Source organism: Centropristis striata, chromosome 5 (genome assembly GCF_030273125.1).
Source record: "Centropristis striata isolate RG_2023a ecotype Rhode Island chromosome 5, C.striata_1.0, whole genome shotgun sequence".
Lineage (NCBI taxonomy): Eukaryota > Metazoa > Chordata > Actinopteri > Perciformes > Serranidae > Centropristis > Centropristis striata.
In genome coordinates this window covers 28,629,830-28,648,098 of record NC_081521.1, presented here as the reverse complement: position 1 = coordinate 28,648,098, position 18,269 = coordinate 28,629,830, and the positions used below count along the sequence as shown (strand labels likewise).

Below are 18,269 nucleotides of genomic sequence, written 5' to 3'. Positions count from 1 at the left end.
GTGTGGTCAAATGAGAGAGAAAAAGAGAAAGAGAGAGATGTTGGATTCGCTCACAGCAGACAGGTGTTGGTAAATGGAGCAGAGAAGAAATTAGCAGGAAAGTTTTGAAGTGGTAAATATACAGTGCAAGTTTCAGTTCACTGCCGCTGACATTCCCTGGAACAATTTGGCCACAATATACACACACAGTCAGCCATTTATTTGAGTTTCAACATAGTCTTGTTAAAGGGAGTGTTGACAAGAAATGTCTTGTTTGTTTTTTTTAGCTGGATGAGTCATCTATTGGTCACGACTAGTTCCATTATTGTGTGAATAACCAGTGGAATGTACATAAACACAACAAACTTGAATAGTAGACCTGGACTCTATGGACCTGATATTTTGGCAGAAAACAGGTGAGACTGACAGCTGTCTTTCTAAATACTGAAAAATGACTACTTTTAAAGTGAGACTACGTAACACATGCTGAACAGCGACGACTGCAGTCACAAGCAATTGAAGGATAATGGTCCAATGAATGCCCCTTTGTATGCCAAGGCCCTCTTGAGTCAGTGGTTTTAATGACATCATCATAAGGTGTCTTGCCTGAGTGAATGGGGCAACATGCAAGAAACAAAAAACATGTCTCCTAAATGGTAGTCTGTTTCATTCTTTTTCCTACTGTTGTGCTTTAACCACTACAATGCTTATCTGTGACATGCTAAAATATAGCAGAAAAGAGCCATAAAGTCTACAAACTGAACTGAATTCTATCTAAAGCTTTCTATCTTAAGCTGCCATTAATCCTAATTTAGAACTATCAATTACCATGACTAATGAATATTTTTGCCATAAAAGTCAAAACAAAGCCTGTAAAAATCAATGACTACTGTAACGAAGCTGTATTAGGACATTAATGCTAAAAAAAAGTTGTGTTTTTTGCTGCTTCTGAGTAGCACTCCAGCCATGGGTGAGGAAGAAATCCCGCAACATCTTTGACTTATTATGGTTTGTATCAATGCATGCTTTAAAGAAAGAAGAATTTCCTTGTCTTTGTGTGTAGTTTGTCTGACGTCATTTTCCCCCCACCTTATAAACCACTAAGAAGGCTGCCTACTAGCTGGTGAGTTCAGATTCTGCCAAATAATATGAGCCACAGAGTGATTAAAATGTCAGGGTTTTGGGTGATGGCCATCCAACAGCATGGTGGTTGAACAGGGATAGCCACTGGTCATACAACACCATGGAAGGCTATATCAGCAAAACCCCAGATGGTACTGAATTTAATAGGGTTTTTGTAGCTTATGAAATGCCTTTTTTATTTGTAAGAAAAAAATCTTATCTAAGATGCTTAGTCACTCTGTAAATACCTAATCCTTTAATGTATTTATGTCATTACACGTCGAACATGTCTCTAAACTGAACTTTTCAGAAAAATGAACACTTGAACAAACATCAGTGTGATAATAACTACCTACAATGACATAAACATCTTTAAAAACATTTCTTTAACATGCACTTTGACTTTTTAGTTTGGCACATGTCCTATCTGCTAACAGTGAGGGGGCGGGGTTTATGACCTATACTGCAGCCAGCCACTAGGGGATGATCATATTTTGGCTTCACCTTTGGGGAGCTGTCAGGTAATCTTTATATACAGTCCATGCTGGAAACCAAGAGCCACATCATTACATCACTGTATACGTCTATATACATCTCCGCTCCTCAGCAAGTATAACAGCAACAATGGCGGACTACATCATCTCCTTACAAATGTTGCTCCTGGCTCTGTGAGCCTACATTAGCATCCAAACATGACATGTACAACACATTTGTTCTGCTCATCTTGATTGCTATGGACGGCGATTAAGTTTTTATTAACACTGAGCGTAAGATGTTAATGTTAGACTTAGTTGTAAGCTAATGCTAGCCCGCTAATGCAAGCCTTTATCAATCACATTGTAGTTAAACAAGTCGAATCAAATTAATGATACATGTTTTAGTTGGTCTTGTTGGTCATGATAATCCTGCACCCAGCTCCTGATGGAAGTTGTTCCTGGTGCAAGACCAGCAAAGAGTTGGTGCCGATCTGGAACCTTCCTGACCAAGAGCCAGGGGGAACTGATTCAAGATTGGGCACTGGCTCCGAACTAGCCCTGGAAGTGCTTTGATCGAAAAGGAGTAAACGTGAGTACCAATGGGCTAAGTTTGAGTCTGACAGGGTAGCTGTCAGCAGGCACTGCACAGAGACTGCATAGGGTGCATAGATCATCCATGTCCAGTAAGTGTTAAAGTGTTCACGAAGGGAAGTGGGTCTTTAGTCACTTCTTAAGGATTGAGAAGGACTCAGCAGATCAGATGGAGTTTGTTGGGAGCTACATGGGGGGAAGAGTCTAGCTAAGACTTGAATGAAGGAGTCCAGGTAGGCAGGAGCTGTTTTAGTTGCTGTTTCGTAAGCAACTGTCAAGGTTTTGAATTTGGGTTTTGGTGCGATGCCAGTGGAGGGATCAATCATGACACCCAAGTTCCGTGCACAACCTGTGGGCATGAGTTAGGCCGATCCAAACAGGATATTGATTTGTTCATGTTTAGTGGGACGAGCTAGGATGACAAGGAGCTCAGAGAGGTTAAGCTGAAGGTGGCGTGCTTTCATCCATGAAGAGATATCAGCCAGGCATGAAGAGATTCGTGCCACGACTGTGAGGTCATCCAGCAGGAAGAGCTGGGTTTTTGTATCTAATTAATCTCATGTAGAAAACTAACAGCGGCACCTGTTATTCGCATGTTAATTAATTTGCTTTTGAATTATCTTTCGGTGTAAGAGATGGGGAGTTGATTGGGTTTAATATATGCTACATAGTACATGTTTACTACATGTGAGTTAAGATCAGAGGACTAGAAGGTGATATGTTCAGACAAGTGGTTCTGCACCGAGGCTCAAGAATGGCATCAGCAGTTTCCAGCTGACCCTGCAGTAGCCTGGGAGACTCTTCACTCAGTCAGGCAGAAAGAAGAGAGACGAAGAAACCACAGCAAGTCATGGGGGAGCTGATGGGAAAGTGATACACAGTGAGTGACCTGGAGAACAATGCAGCTCTGCTCGGCCTGTGGGCTGCTGGCAGGCTGAGAGAGAGGGAGAGAGAGAGAGAGAGAGAGAGAGAGAGCAGATAGCAGAGACGTAGACTGACTCACTGAGCTGAGTCTCATAAGAGGAGCTGTGATCATGGTGATCCAAGCTGGCGTCCGTATGTGGGAGGACAGGCTTTGCTTTCCCGTCCACTCCATCGTCTTTTAAAGTGACAAGAAGTGGTTGTATTGAATTCCTGAGTGGTGATACATCAGCAGATGTTTCCACGTGATAATTGAAGCTGTTCAACATATAGTGAGTTCACAGGAGCTTTAACATTTGTTGTTGAAAACACCTCTATCTGCTACAATACCAGAATTCTTTGAGTCTTTGAAACCGATTTTTCATAACTACATTAGATATTCAAAACAACTACAGTTCTCTAAGTCATGCCACCGAACATCAACTGTGCTTAATTGTTATATTTGGGTGTCTCTTTTATCTCTGTAGGATGAATATTTCGGTGCATTCCTCAGATGGGATTCAGTTTAGGAACTGGTGGGCTGCTTGGTGCTGTGCTATGTGTGTTTGCCCCCACAGAGATTGATTTGTCCCACGGTGATACACAGAGCCAAAGTGGAGTTTCTGGCTTATTTTCAAATTCTAGTCTTTCCATTTGGAATATGAAAAATCACCTCTATATGGCGTGGGTGATGGGGATTGATGGGGATGAAACATTAAGGGACAGTTAAACATTTTGGGTAGTACACCCTTTTATACCCCTAACCAAAAGTAAAAACAAATAAAACTTAATCAGACCAGACCTCTGTAGCCCTCGCCTCATCTCTGCAGCAGCTCGAAGCCATGAGCATAGCACATCTAAATCTCCAACTCAAGCAAAACATGTACTAAAAAGGACAAAATCTCTGGTTCTCAATCAATAATGGTGAAAAAGCTGTTCATTGTGAGTTCAACAATATGTTGGGAGTAAATAGGGGTGTAAATCTCAAGTTTTATCACAAATCGCAGTATCAGTTCTTTGGTCAATGATACGATATTTGCTGGTATCACAAAGTCACAATACAATTTTGATTTGATTCAATTTAGGACCCGTGACCAATATCATACAATAACAAAGGCTCATTGAACACATTTAGTTACAATTATATCAACTCACAGAAAGCAACTAAAATATGATGGGACAGTCATTACACTGAACAAGAAGAATTTAAATTGGGAATTTAAAAATAAAGGCAGTTGTCTTAATTGTTTGTTTTAAGGTTAAGAAAGACCTTTCATGTTGACATGAATAAGTTAAAGTATTTTAAAATCATATATTCATTTGATATATTGTATGGGTTGCATATTTGCAGGTTGTTGTATTTCTTCTAACAGTGTTGGTGTTGAGTGCATGTTGCATACGTTTGTCATAATGTTTATGTTTTGCTCACTTTTTCCCCACTGTACTGCACGGTGGCCACTACCGACCAGCATGTGTTTACAGACTGACAATGTAAGAATCTTACTTGATGGAGATAAAATCCTTCAGCTGGGCAGAAACGCCAAGAAGCTTGCAGTAGTTGGTGATGTAGCTGATGTTAGTCAGGACAATTTTCTTCTTATATATTTTCCCCACTTCAAAGTCCTAAAACACAACATTCACTGTTATTTTAATCAACAAATCAAGAGTTGGGGGCTTAAATTGTTTTTAATGGGAAAATCTACATTACAGGCTAGTCTTTTCAGGTTGTGCATTGTACAGAAGCAGTGTTGTGTTACCTTGAAGAGGATGATCTCTGGTTTACTGATGAATGGAGGCCCTTTCAACTCTTTTCCATGATCCTTTATAGGAGGAATGTTGAGCTTTCCACTGGACATTGCAAGTTCTTCCTGCTTTACTTCTGTCTGCACCAATGTCATCTCCTCCTTCAGGACCTGTAATCACAAAGGAAAGCAACAGCTGATAGCCATTACAAATAATCACTATAATAAATCCCTCAGTACCACACCGTAACATAACAAAGTCAAAATTCATTGACATAAAAATGAAAGGCAAAGTTAGAAAGTGTATTGAGAGTTTGCCTGGTGACTGCAAAACAAATCTAACCTTCCATAGAAGTTTTTAATTAGTTTGTGTTATTTGTCAGTTGTTTCATCAGTTCCTTAGATTTTCCTTTTTTGTTTGACTGTCACCTCTGCTGTGTGTGAATAACAACTATGTGTAATAACTATATTCTCATTCAGATTAAGCGGAGATATTAATATGCACCACATGTCACTATGTGCAAAAAATATGCTTTAACACAACATTATTAAATCCTATTATGAGATTAAAACCATGCACTTCCTATGGGCTTAGTCAGCTGTAAAATGAGAGACATTTGTACTGATTTATGTGTGTATGAACATGTAGTTTTAAGTACATTTGACACTTTGTTAATTGTTTAAAACTTATATTTATTATCAATGTGTTCTAAGTTATGATCAGTATATGGTCAATATATGCAATGGCTGATATAAGCTTAACATAAATATATTGGTATATACATGCAGTTGACAGGTAACAAGAAGCTCCGCCTCCCCTCTCTGTCAGACCAACTACAGCTGGGTGAAGGAAAATGGTCACTTACTGTGCACTGCTTGTGATTTTTACCAGGAATGTTACCACAGACACCTAAGTTGTAATAATGGAAATGCAAGCGTTTTAGTGTCAGCGTCATTGTATTAATTCATTTAATGTAGATAGTGACTTAACAGAGAGGCAAACAGTGTGTTCAAGGTTTAAAGTGTTAAAAAGTGAAGCTGTGTTTTTAAAGGACTCTGTTTTACTTTTCATGGTTCTGTCCTTTTATCCCGGCTCTATTCTTTGTGTATTGTAAAGCACTTGAAGTGAACTGACATTTCATCGTCATTCTCCCCCTCATGAATCATGTTATTAGCTTTGTTACATTGCTGTGCTCATCTTTCCCACTAGCCATTACTGTGTAGAGAAGTAGCCTCTGACGGGGGAATGAGTCTGATCTGTATGTTAGGAGGAGAGATTGCTTCCACTAGACTTGTCACTCTACTCAGAGCTCTGAGCTGTAGCACCGCGCTCGCTCTGAGGCCTCAAAGGCACCAGCACAACGAGAAGTGACGCCTGTCGCCCCACATTTCAAGTGTGTGGGAGGGTCGGATGAGACGGATTGCCAATGCACCTCTATTAACAAAACCATGGAGCAGCCTTGCCCTTAAGCAAGGCACTGAATCTTCAAATTGAAGAAAAGCCAGAATTGGATCTGTCACCACAGTGTAACACTGTGGTGATGCAGTCTGTGGCCTAGAGGTTGGGAATCGGGCTAGTAACCGGAACATCGCTGGTTCGATTCTCAGGTCTGACAGGTCAAGGACTGAAGGCACCTAGCCCCCCCACACAGCTCCCCAGTGGCAGTAATGTGTTGCCCACTGCTCACTTTGGTGTAAAAAAGGAAGGGTTAAATGCAGAGGTTGAATTTCCCCATTGTGGGATTAATAATGTAATAATATCATTCATTACATTTATTGCAAAACTTGTTTTCCATAGGGAGCTCTTAACTTGTTGTTGCTATAAGGCAACTAAGTCTATATACTGTATACTGTGTTAAGAAAAACAATACCAGCTTGTATTTCTAAAAGGTCTGCAGTGCTCTCACTGTGTTATGAAGTCAGTGCTTGTTGCCTACAGGCACTCAGTGTACTGTATGCTAATGTGTTAGTATTACTCAGGACACAGATAGCAGTGTGATACTTCGATTGTAACAAGTAAAATAACTATTTATACTACCAGATTTTAATAGGGCCTTGTGATTTGATTTGATATGATCATATAGTTATGGTAATGATTTGGATGATTATCATTGTCACTGTATCATCATCTTCATCACTGTTATTATCAGTAGTTAGAGTAGTGGGAGTATAATCATTATCAGATTAATGATGGGTTTTTACAGATTAATTAGTGCAGCCACGGATCATTAGCAGGGGAGAAATTGTGATTGAGGTGGATAGATAAAGAGCTGCGGGCAACAGGTGAAGTCATACTACAACAAGTCACCGTACTATTTTCTGTCATATGGAAAAACACAGAACACAGATACTGGTACACACTGTCGTATTTCTAATTATGAAGGCTCAGGCTGTTCAAAACACGCACTGATGCCCCCTAGATAATGTACCACAAAAAAAATGTTTGCTGTATGATTAGAAACTATAATGTGTTAAATATGTGTTACATTTGAGAAGCTGAAAGTGATTGTAGGGTATTTTGCTTGATAAATTATTCAGTTCACAAAAATAGTTGTTGATAATCCATTGGTTGACTGTTGATAGAACTAGATGTTCACATCACAAATGTATATTCTGGCATTTTTTAATTAAAATAGAGTTGGCAAACAGAAAAACTCTCTAAAAATATCTGTTGGAGCCCTGAAAAAAAGCTCTTTCTAATTCCCTCAGCCCTGTGGCCTGATTGTTGACCTTCGACGGTTAAGACAGATTGTGCTCCCTCTGTGTCATATGGTGTCATGGTGCCTTTTTTCAGAAAGGATGTGGAGTTTCCCTTCAGATCCCACCAACTAGCAGGAGTTTGTATTGCAGGAAAGAGTGTTTGTGACTGGTTTCCCAGCCACAAACACCACCAGCTCTGTTATTCAGAACACAGTAACAAACTGCTAGTACAACTACAGGGAATTGAACCTGTGTTTTGTCCCTGTTCCAACCAACCAACAACCCCCTATTTCCAGCCAGCCTGATTAAATCAGTGAACGAGAAATTAGTTGAATCAGCTTTGTTGTTTAAATCTAACCAAATCAATTACATATTGGCTTTAAGTGGGATTATTTATTTAACATGCTTCAGTCTGCAGGTGGGGAATTGAGCTGTTGAAAAATATGCATTAAGCACCCCCAGAGAAAAATGATGTGGCTGCTGTGAATGGGACATGATTTATGAGTGTTTAAATTTAGCAGCTTGCAGGGATTTGCTCTTGGTTGGCAGCGGCTGTTGTTTTAATGCACCTTGTAGTTCTGGTCCCACAGCCCAGAGAACTCAGGCTCAGCCAGGCTGTCAACAAGGCTCTGGTGGTCTACTTCCTGGTGCGTGGACTCATCCAGGTCCTCAGCATCAGAGGAAGCCGACGACGAGCTGCTGATGTCACTAAAGTGTCTGAACTGCTGGACAAATGCATACACACACGGTGGGTCAGAATAGTTCAAAATGCACTTGATCTCTATCCACAGTCATTTAAAAAAATGTCATGTCAGATGGAATGAGCCACTCACGACAGTGGCTGTCTCCTCGGTGGCTAATGGGAGGCTGGGATCCAGGTAGTGCAGGAGCTTCTCTCTTGTTCTCCCCAGAGATGGGAACTTGTCAGTGGTTGAAGGTTTAGGCTGCACTGCCTGGTGCTTCTTTCTGCTTTTAACCAGCTGTTCCTCATGATGGATATTTGCCACAATCTCTGCTCTCTTTGACTTCTGCCTCTCCTCAAATTCTCTGAGAAAGGCAAATCAACAACACTGCATTATACTGAAATGCGGTCATGTATTCCTCAGCACACAGCGAGAGAAAAAACACCCACACACTGCTGCATGGAGTGGGAGTGGAGGACATGCATGTGGGAGAGGAGAGGAGAGAAGAGGAGAGGAGAGGACATACTCTTGTTTTCGTTTTGTTTCCTCTAGCTGTTTCTGTTGGTACATATGCTTGATACTGTTGATTCCTTGGGCCTGAAGGGATTCTCTCAGCTGTCTCTGTCGCTGCTCTTTCTTCTGGGAGTTTGCTTTGGCTCTGCTTTGCTGGACCCGTAAGCTCTCCTGAAGAAATAACATCAGATTAATAAAGCTATATTTGACTCCATCATATTTAAGCAATAAAGGGTTGAGCTAATTTCCCTTTAGTCTGAAATGTACCTGTTGAACTGTAAAATACAGCACTAAGCATGATGATGATTGCATTGCAAGATCATGATGATGAGCATATAGGTACTGGCGACAACAGTATATACAGCCCAGAGCTGAATTAAGTGCATTTGGGGATACATGGGTGGGTGTAGTAATGACATTAAATGAAAATGTTTCTGCCTCACAGCTTGGCCAGAGTGTGGTCAGAGTGGATAGAATAAATAAATCCAGATGTTAAAAATGATTTCCTTTGGCTTCCAAATGTAGCTGTCCAAATGTTATGTTATTTAAATGCGACATTATTGTTTATGTAAATACAGTAATTTGCGATTTACGATTCACATGAACGCGGACATTATTATAACAAGTCATACTACATCCAACATGCATATGGTACTCCCACATCTCCAAAACCAAACACTGGAATTCATACAGTAAAAACTACAGAGCCCAGCAGGTGTCATGGGAAGAAAAATATATTTTGTGTGCACAAGTGAGTAATTCATGCCCATAAATGTACCTAATATACCCACATAGATTTGTAATTTGTGCTTTAAATTCCCAAGTTGCTGTGTCAGTTAAGTGGATAATTAACTTATTTTTCTTCAATTTCTTGTTCATTGTAATGCCTGGTACAATTATTTGTTTGGACAAATATAATGATAACAACAAAAGTAGCTCATAAGAGTTTAATAAGAGCTGATATTTAGCCACTTCCCATGGTTTTCTTGACAATAACTATATAAATAATAAATCATTATCAAGAAAATCATGGAAAATGTCTAAATATCAGCTCTTAAATTAAACTCTTATGAGCTGTTTTTGTTATTATCATTATATTTGTCCAAACAAATGTACCTTTAGTTGTACCAGGCATTAAAATGAACAATAAACTGAAAACAAGGGTGGTCTAATATTTTTTTTCCATGACTGTAGATATCATCATGAAACTTCCCCAGTTGATTACTTACATTAAGACAAATTTTCTGAAATGTTATGTTTAAATATTAAGTATCTAAATATGTGCTAATTTTCCAAACATTTCCAGAACAGGAATCTGAACATTGGATAAAGTCAGGTCCAAAGTTCTCCTTTCATTTTGTTGACATATTTGAGTCAAAGTTTTTTACAGAGAACATTTTACATATCTTTTTTAATGACTTCAAAGATCAGAAAATACTGTCAACAGCCCCGGAGCCCTTTCCTGCAGGTCTTCTCCTCTGTCTACCCCTTTCACTTCATTTCTCTACCACTGTCAAATAAAGCCGAAAGAGGCCCTCCCAAAAAATGATAATAATCATTTTTCAACATGTTTTTAGGAATTCATCTTATAATCATTTTATAATTCATACAAAATCAGACTGAAACTGGAAAGTTTGGTGTGTGTAAGTGCTACTGAAGTGGATATTTCTAGCTCAGACAATGAAAAAAAATGATTTTGAGAAAACAGCCTAAAGCTAATCCTTGGTAAATTTAGGATAATTCTGCAGACACACAGTTTTCTTTCCACTAGTCTGAAAGAGGACATGTTATTGGAGCAAAGCAGCCCCAAATCTCAAGAATTGACTGGTGCATTAAAAAAAACAAATAAGTTCTGCATTAATTCATTCACATTAATATTGATACCATTGATCAACACTCTTGTTTACACTGGAGGTCCTTTCAGCAAAAATTGTCCAGATTTGGCTGCTATAAGTCATACAGTCATAATGCAATGAAATACAAACAGTTGTCAGGCCATGTACAGTGTTTTCTAAGTGAAATCTTCAGGCAAGATACAGTTTTGTTTTTGTTTTGGACAACTAATTTGGACATTCTTCAGATTTCGCCTGATCTTCGACATCCCCTGAACGTACAGCATGTTAAAATGATATCAAGTTGTTTAGTTTTATGTTTTGTTACCTGGTGAACACAAATTAAGTTATTGAAGAGCACAAATCGTGATCTGTGTACACAAAGTTGCTTCTTTTTTGCCACGACACCTGCCAGGCTCAGTAAAATGTATTAGCTACAAATATATCAACACTCATAATGTACGTTACTGAGTCCTGCTGAAACTAGCAAGGTTGTTTCATAACTTTTAATAGTTAATTGTTCTAAATTTTCAGAATCTTCAGTAATAATCATAAGACAAACATCAGTCATTACATAACTGAATGTCATTTCAGCATATACCTTTGCTGTTCCATGTACTTATACTGACATTTTTAGCCCAAATTAAATTAAGTTATGTCACTATGTCTTTAAAACTTTATGAGTACATACTGTATCACTAAAAAGACATTATACTTAAAAGGTTGTTCACTTATGCACTTTGGAATGATCTTATATTGCACTATAGATTTGGCAGCTAAAGAATATGTAAATAATACATAGCACTACAGCTAAACAACAACCATAATGCTTCAGTATCAGTATGGGTGGGTGCTGGTGCTCACTTGGGTCGCTGCTATGTTAGATTTCAGTGACTTGACAGCCTGTATCCTCTTTTCCACTATTTTCCTGTTGTGTTGCTCCTTCTCAGCTTCTTGCTGATGCATCCTGAATGAAACGGGGACAATCACATAGCATGTGAATGCTCAAATACAGTACAGAGGGTAAAACAAATCTGCTGTTACTGCTTGGGATTAAAACTTCCAGAAGATGACGTTATTTATCATGACTCAGTAATGCTTTATTTTCTATAACCATACCCCTCTGAGTGTTCCAAGAAAATACCATCTGCTTTAGCTTTTAGGCTGTAAATACTGATAGAAAACACTGTTTAACTTAGGGTCCATATACAGTACATAGAGGCATTCATTAAAAACAAATATGTGTATTCCTATACAGAATCATCATACAACATCTTTGATTTCAACATACCTAATTACTTTTTTGTGTAAAATGTTGGAGTAATGGCAAGGTGATGAAGTAATTAGACAGAGGGGGAATTTAAAAAATAGGAGATAGTAATTAAGAGAAATAAATCCTGATTGGCTGATAGTTTTGATTGTTACTAGACGATGACCTCTTTCAATGCCTGGAGCTGAAAAATTGTTGTTAATCAAAGTAGAGCCCCGTTATATAAATAGACAATCGTTATATTTTGCTTTAGTGCATGTTGCCATGGTATAAGTGGGATAAGAACTCTCAAAGCAGTGTGCTCATTGCAAAACTCATGAGCTGCAAAAGTGGGTTTTAGTTACCATGTTGTGCTTGATTATTTGACTTTCTGACCTCCCTACCAAACCTGTGGCACTTTGATGAGTGACTGGAACAAGATGTAAATCTTTGTGTAAAAAATAGTCACACATACAAAGCTTTGTTTGTTTAAAATGTTAAGGAACTTCCTAAAACAGCTGGGTATTGTAGTTGATACAACATCGATTCCAAAAAAGTTGGGATGCTATGAAAAACACAATACAAAAATAATGCAATAGATTTTGTTTGTGACCTTCATTAAACTGAGTACAGTACAAAGACAACCGGTCTCTTGCTCAAATTTAGAAACTTTTGTTCTTTGTAATATTCTTTATTTGTATATACAGAATTTAATGCAAATCCAATCCTATTTGATCAGTGAGACGCAGGATGAACGGACAATCATTAAGCATATTATTACTTGTTTGTATAACCAGCACAAAAGCATAATTGTATCACTACTAATATTCAAATATCATAGACACTACAATTAACTATTCCTGTAACACACTGCCCACAAAATAGCAAAATCGTATTGACCAAACGCGGTCAGCCATACACTAAGTCTTGACTTAGCCTTGTTTGATTCAGGATTGTAGAAAAAGCTATTCAAACGGGAGTAAATTGTGGGTTTGCTGTAGTCTATTTTTCAGCCGATGATTAATATACATTTGGTGTACATGCATTTGTATGTAGGGTATATTTGACAATATGAAAACACAAAATATTGCCACATTATCCTTCCAAGCATTGAGGTGGAGTTGGGGTCACTGTATTGGATTTCCAATATTTGCTTCAATTTGATTTGCAAAGACACTTATGTTAGGAGTGACCGGTCAAAGTCATATACTGTAAGCCCACTCTCACCATAGACTAACATACACCAGAACCAAACCTTAATTTCATGGACAAGACTGTATTTTATCAACATTTTGGGGGGAAATTTAATGACTAACATGAATCACTTTTTCTCCGAAGATCTGTTCTGCTATTCACTTTCAACTACAAGTTTTCTGTTCAGTGTCTCCTTGTCATATATTTTGCCAGTGTGAGCGAATGATCAATAGGATGTGTCAACGCTCCAATAAGTCCTCAGAGATACACCATATTCTTGTTCTAGCCTTGTTTATTGGCTTAAATTACCTTTTAATGGTCTCTTTCAAGTACTTGGCAGCTATCTTGCGGCTCGCCTGGCCCTCTTCAATTTTCTTCTGACATTCAGCCTCCTCTTTCTTCAGCATGGCTGCCTGTTTACTATCAGAACACAATCACAAACTCATAAAATATCAGTCATTACACGGCTATTCAAGGTTGATATAATTGGTTCCCCACACAGGCTCCTCAAAACAAAGATCAATAAAAAGATGCTATGGAACAATTTCACAGGACAAACTATTTTCATCCGGTAGCGACACTTTGGATATACTTTAAGGCACAATGCTGCATTTAATCTCACTTCAGTGCATAAATGAATAATTTATCATCTTTTACCATGTGCATATAATTGTTTTTGCATAAATTAAATGTCACATCTTCTAGTTATACTGAGATCAATCTTTTTGTATGCACAACAGAGCAGTATTTATACACGCAAAAAAACCAACACAGTGTGAATGTAAAAGATGGTTGTTTTCCCTACTCCATACGATGCTGCATCTTGAGCTGCAGGTTCTGGCTGGCTTTCCTTTCCTGCTGCACCCTTGTCGCTGCCTTCTGGGCCTTGAGGACCTGGAAGACCCGCTCCTCCTCGTGCACCTCCTGCCGGAGCGAGGAGAACCTGCCAAGCTCCACTTCCACCTCGCTCAGCTCCAGTCTAAAGAAGGGAATATGTAGAATGAGGTGGATGTAGATAGAAAATGAAGTTAAAATTCTGACTGATGGTGTATATTATCTACCATTACAGTCACTTAGTGTAGCGGAGGTAAGAAGATAAACCTTTATGGGGCTTTCGATCTTGCTTGATTTGATTATGATTAAGAACAGATCGATCAACTGAATCCATTGGTCTAAGAAACAAAAATTTAAGGGACCATACTAAGAAAAGCCAAAACAGAGTTCAGACCATTTCAAGATTTCAACCTAGCAGTTCATTAGAACAGAATAAAGCATGATTCCTCAGAAGTTTTACAAAATAAGAAAAGCTGACCCACAACACACTGGGAGGATTTTTTTGATGCAACAAAACAACATAACAAAGGAATTTTTTTTTGCTGCATGTTAAACTCTTGGGATGTAAGCATACCATAATTGCTTGCTTGGCAGTGAAAGCCTTCCAGCCAAGATGACTGTTTGCATCATTTATTACTGTGATGCAGCAGCACAGAATATCAGCAATCTGGCTTTATCACTACAAAGAGCACTGTGTTAGTATGTGTGTTGTTTCAGGTACCATTGAGATGCTGAAATATATTGCAGGAAGTCTAAGCTTTAGGAATAGATTAGTCCATTAAACACCTAAACACTGCCTAGCAGGTTGTAAAATTATGGCGGCTATGTTCACCCTGCAAGCCTTAGAGCTTGATTTGGATGTATTGCTCAGATCTGATTTTTTTCTTTGGCTTTTGATAGTTACAAATATATTTAGATGATTTATTATTGTATTTATTGGAATATAAAGTCTGAACATGATGGATTTCGATTGGCTGTAGTTCATCAAATCGCTCTGAAACTGATCTAAATGATGTCATTGTCATCAAAGCTGTGATATGGATCCACTTGAGTTAGAATAATTTTTAAAACTAAATAATTATAGTTAACTTTTTGCTAAATTTTCATGGTGTGGCCGGCGCTTATACAAGATTTTATAACTCACTACACTGTACACTTATCGTTGGGGAATGTGTACTCCCTCTGTTTGCTCCTTAGTGTTATTCCATAGGTCAAATGAGTGGGCTGCATTTTTCCTGCAAAAACCATTTTCCTCTCGGACTCACTCTTGTTGCTTGAGCTCAGTGTTGATATGGCCCTCCAGCTCCTCCTCACTCTGCAGCTTTTGACACAGATGCTTATGCTGGGCTCGCAGACGAAAAACTGCCACACTGCAGAGTAAAACAAACAAAGAGTGCAATACACAGAGGTTGGATAAATAGAAAAATATAGGACTACTTTAGTACAGACCAGTCACTTTTTATTGATCTTGAAATCACCTGTTGTCTGCTGCTCTCTGTTGCTCCATCTCTTTCTCCAAGTTCTCCCTCTGCTCCACCAAACTTTCAATATTCTGACGACAGAGTTTAAGCTCTTCTCTGGAAAAAAAAAATTAACACAAAATAATAAAGACAAGTTCAGGTGTTGGCATAGGGAAACATCCCTGGACAAGACAATCAGAAAGAACATTTTCAAGGCTGTTAAAGTGCAATGTGCTCAGAGCATCAGGCTAATGGATTTTCTTGTGGCCATTGCAATAAATGGAAGGTAATTTTGTCAGCTAACAAGGTAATCTAATGAAGATATTGAAATGCTGAGAGTGGACACACACCTCAAAAGCTTTGAATTGCCCAATGTTCTTTTTGCAGTTTAATGGTGTGCAACAGAACAATCTGTGACTGGGGGAAAAGACTGTCATAAAAGGAAAATCAAGGCACATGGTACAGTGAAAGCTGCAGATTGGTTAAAAGCCAGGTGCGCTTGGGTTCCATTAAACTCATGTTTGATCAGAGTGCAGTACAGCTCCACTCTGACCTTTGATGTTTTGTGCAGAAGGAAAATCATAGCAATTTTTGCTGGGGAATGCATCACAGTTCATCGGGTGCTTAATGGCTCATAGTGCCAGCAAATAAAAAGAGGAAAGAAAAGTGGGAAGAGAGGACATTATGGGAAATGTTCTCTCTTCAGCTGAAATGATTTCCTGCAAATAGCTGATTCAATTGGTAGAGAAATGATTGGCCCTGTGTGAAGAGGGCAAGAGGGGAAAGACCTGGGAGAGTGGAATAATGGCGTAAAAAAAAAAATCTTTCCAAGAGCTGAAAATATTGTTGGATTTTCTTTCTCAGCAATACAAAAACCAGAAAAAAAGACACACACACACACAAAACAAATGTACAGCTTTCAGTAGATTCTAGATTTAAGCATCGATACTACTGTAACTCTAGAAGTCTGTTGATTGCCAGGTCCAGACCTGGCTCTCAGCACGTCATGCTCCTTCTGTTGGTGAAAGCAGTCCAGCTGGTCCAGGTTTCGTCTCAGCTTGAACATCCGTGCTGTCTCGGCATAACTCCTCTTGTTACTATTGACGGCCACAGCCGCAAGGTCACTAACACCGTCACCATCACCATCGTCCTCTCTACAGGCAGATGGAAAATTACATTTAGCAAAGGTTGCATGTTTAACCTAAAATCTGTCCATGCATTATGTACATACAGAAAACCATACCACTATTCTGCCTGGATTTGTTTTTACTGAGATTTTCCAATGTAGGAAGAAAAAAATTATGGGGGAAATACACAAAATTGTGCTGTATTTATATGTTCTGTTAGAATATCAGTGTCATAGTAACCTAATGTTTTCAATGCTGAGGGGAAGATAACTGGATTAGGGATTATTACACAGACATTTGTATTCAGTAGTTTAAATATAACATGATACAGAAAATCAAGAAAAACTTACTCATACAACTCATCTATCCACTTTAAATCAGGAGGAAGGACTGGCTCTTCATCTTTAAATGTATCCTGGGCCGGACCATCTGAAATACAATATTAAAGCTAAAGTAAAGTAGACTGTTATGTAGCCTATATGTGTGATTGTGGATTAGAAAGATGATGATTAGTGATTACAAGTAGAGAATACAGACTGCATTTTGCAAACAAGGGAAGAACAGGAGCTGTCACTCACCCTCATTGTCCTCAGTAGTGGTGACACCCAGCAGTCCACACCTTTCTGACGCCTCATCAGATGGACATTCCCTGTCTTGAACGTCCATTTCACCTTATTTATGAATAACACCTGTGCATATTAACAGACAAAGTTATAGCTTATGGCTTTAACTTTAAAATATCCCCTAATATGGGGTGAATGCAAATAAACATTTTCAACATTTCAGCAGTGAAGTTTGAAGCCACTTAATTCGGAAGACATCCTGTTATGTTAATTAATTGTCACTATTCAGTCTTCGCATAATTTTAACGTTAGTTCATGTTGCAGAAACAGCCTTCGGCCTCATTTAAAAGTTTATCATTTTATTTAAATGTTTTGGTTGGTGGTCTATATGCCTGCCGAATCAAATACTGGCTCCTAGTGAATTGCAGCAGATGTTAAATTATACTTTTGAGTGGTGTGAAATTGCCTCTAAGTAAGTTTAACTTTAAATAACCAGATTTCTGGACGGAATTCGGCTTGTCGTTTCTCGACCGGGGCGAGCTAAGCTTTGGAAAGCTAGGAAGCTTGGCAACTACGTTAATCCACAATTAATGCAGAAGTTGGGTTGTATAACGTTAAAAAGTTCAAAACTAAATTTAATGAACAATGAGTCGTTACCTTGCTTGTTTTGGCTTTCCGCTTCTTGGCAAAATATCTTCTGAAAATTAGTTTTTCCTCACAGCAGGAGTAAATCCGCCATGTTTAGTGTTAGTGTTTCCAAGGAGACGGGAGGCAGGGGGCGGGGCTTTGAAGCCTCCTGACTCTTCTGTCAACTGAACTTCAACTGAAACATGCTGGTGGTAAAACAGCAGCATAAGACGAATAAATAAATAAATAAATAAATAAATAAATAAATAAATAAATAAATAAATAAATAAATAAATAAATAAATAAAAAAAATCTGATTGTGCACCTGTAAATGGCAGGCACTGTATTTTTTTGTTTGTTTGTTTTAATCAAATAACAAAACCAATATACAGTATACCTGGGATTGTATACAAATAGAACAATAACAGATAAAGAGCTAGGGGGTTTATCATACTATACAAAAACATTGAAAAGCATAGCCTACAAACATTAGTTCTGTGTGACATCCTTCAGGAAAACAACAAAACAATTTTTTTATTGCTCAATTTGTGAATAAAGAATTTTGCCAAAATCATCATCAAGCTTATTATAAAACCTCTTTTCTTGAGGTTTGAAACAAACCAAACACCACATTTTCCCATAACAAATCAGAGTTTTAAATAAATGATCAATAACAA

General features: G+C 38.3%; 1 protein-coding gene across 1 annotated transcript in view; it reads right to left on the bottom strand.

Moving 5' to 3' along the window:
* The window catches only part of cfap74 (cilia and flagella associated protein 74), a 67,377-nt gene extending 49,653 nt beyond the window's left edge, over nucleotides 1-17,724 (bottom strand). Inside the window, exons 1-14 of the mRNA XM_059334231.1 lie at nucleotides 17,623-17,724; nucleotides 16,981-17,091; nucleotides 16,753-16,831; nucleotides 16,265-16,429; nucleotides 15,294-15,392; nucleotides 15,081-15,185; nucleotides 13,787-13,960; nucleotides 13,291-13,401; nucleotides 11,403-11,505; nucleotides 8,720-8,877; nucleotides 8,344-8,557; nucleotides 8,080-8,232; nucleotides 4,826-4,981; nucleotides 4,573-4,691 (exon numbers count right to left, since the gene is read on the bottom strand). Coding sequence (XP_059190214.1) covers nucleotides 4,573-4,691; nucleotides 4,826-4,981; nucleotides 8,080-8,232; nucleotides 8,344-8,557; nucleotides 8,720-8,877; nucleotides 11,403-11,505; nucleotides 13,291-13,401; nucleotides 13,787-13,960; nucleotides 15,081-15,185; nucleotides 15,294-15,392; nucleotides 16,265-16,429; nucleotides 16,753-16,831; nucleotides 16,981-17,068 — 1,724 coding nt within the window. The 5' untranslated portion in view covers nucleotides 17,069-17,091; nucleotides 17,623-17,724. The remainder of the gene's footprint in view (nucleotides 1-4,572; nucleotides 4,692-4,825; nucleotides 4,982-8,079; nucleotides 8,233-8,343; nucleotides 8,558-8,719; nucleotides 8,878-11,402; nucleotides 11,506-13,290; nucleotides 13,402-13,786; nucleotides 13,961-15,080; nucleotides 15,186-15,293; nucleotides 15,393-16,264; nucleotides 16,430-16,752; nucleotides 16,832-16,980; nucleotides 17,092-17,622) is intronic.
* Nucleotides 17,725-18,269: the final 545 nt, after the last annotated feature.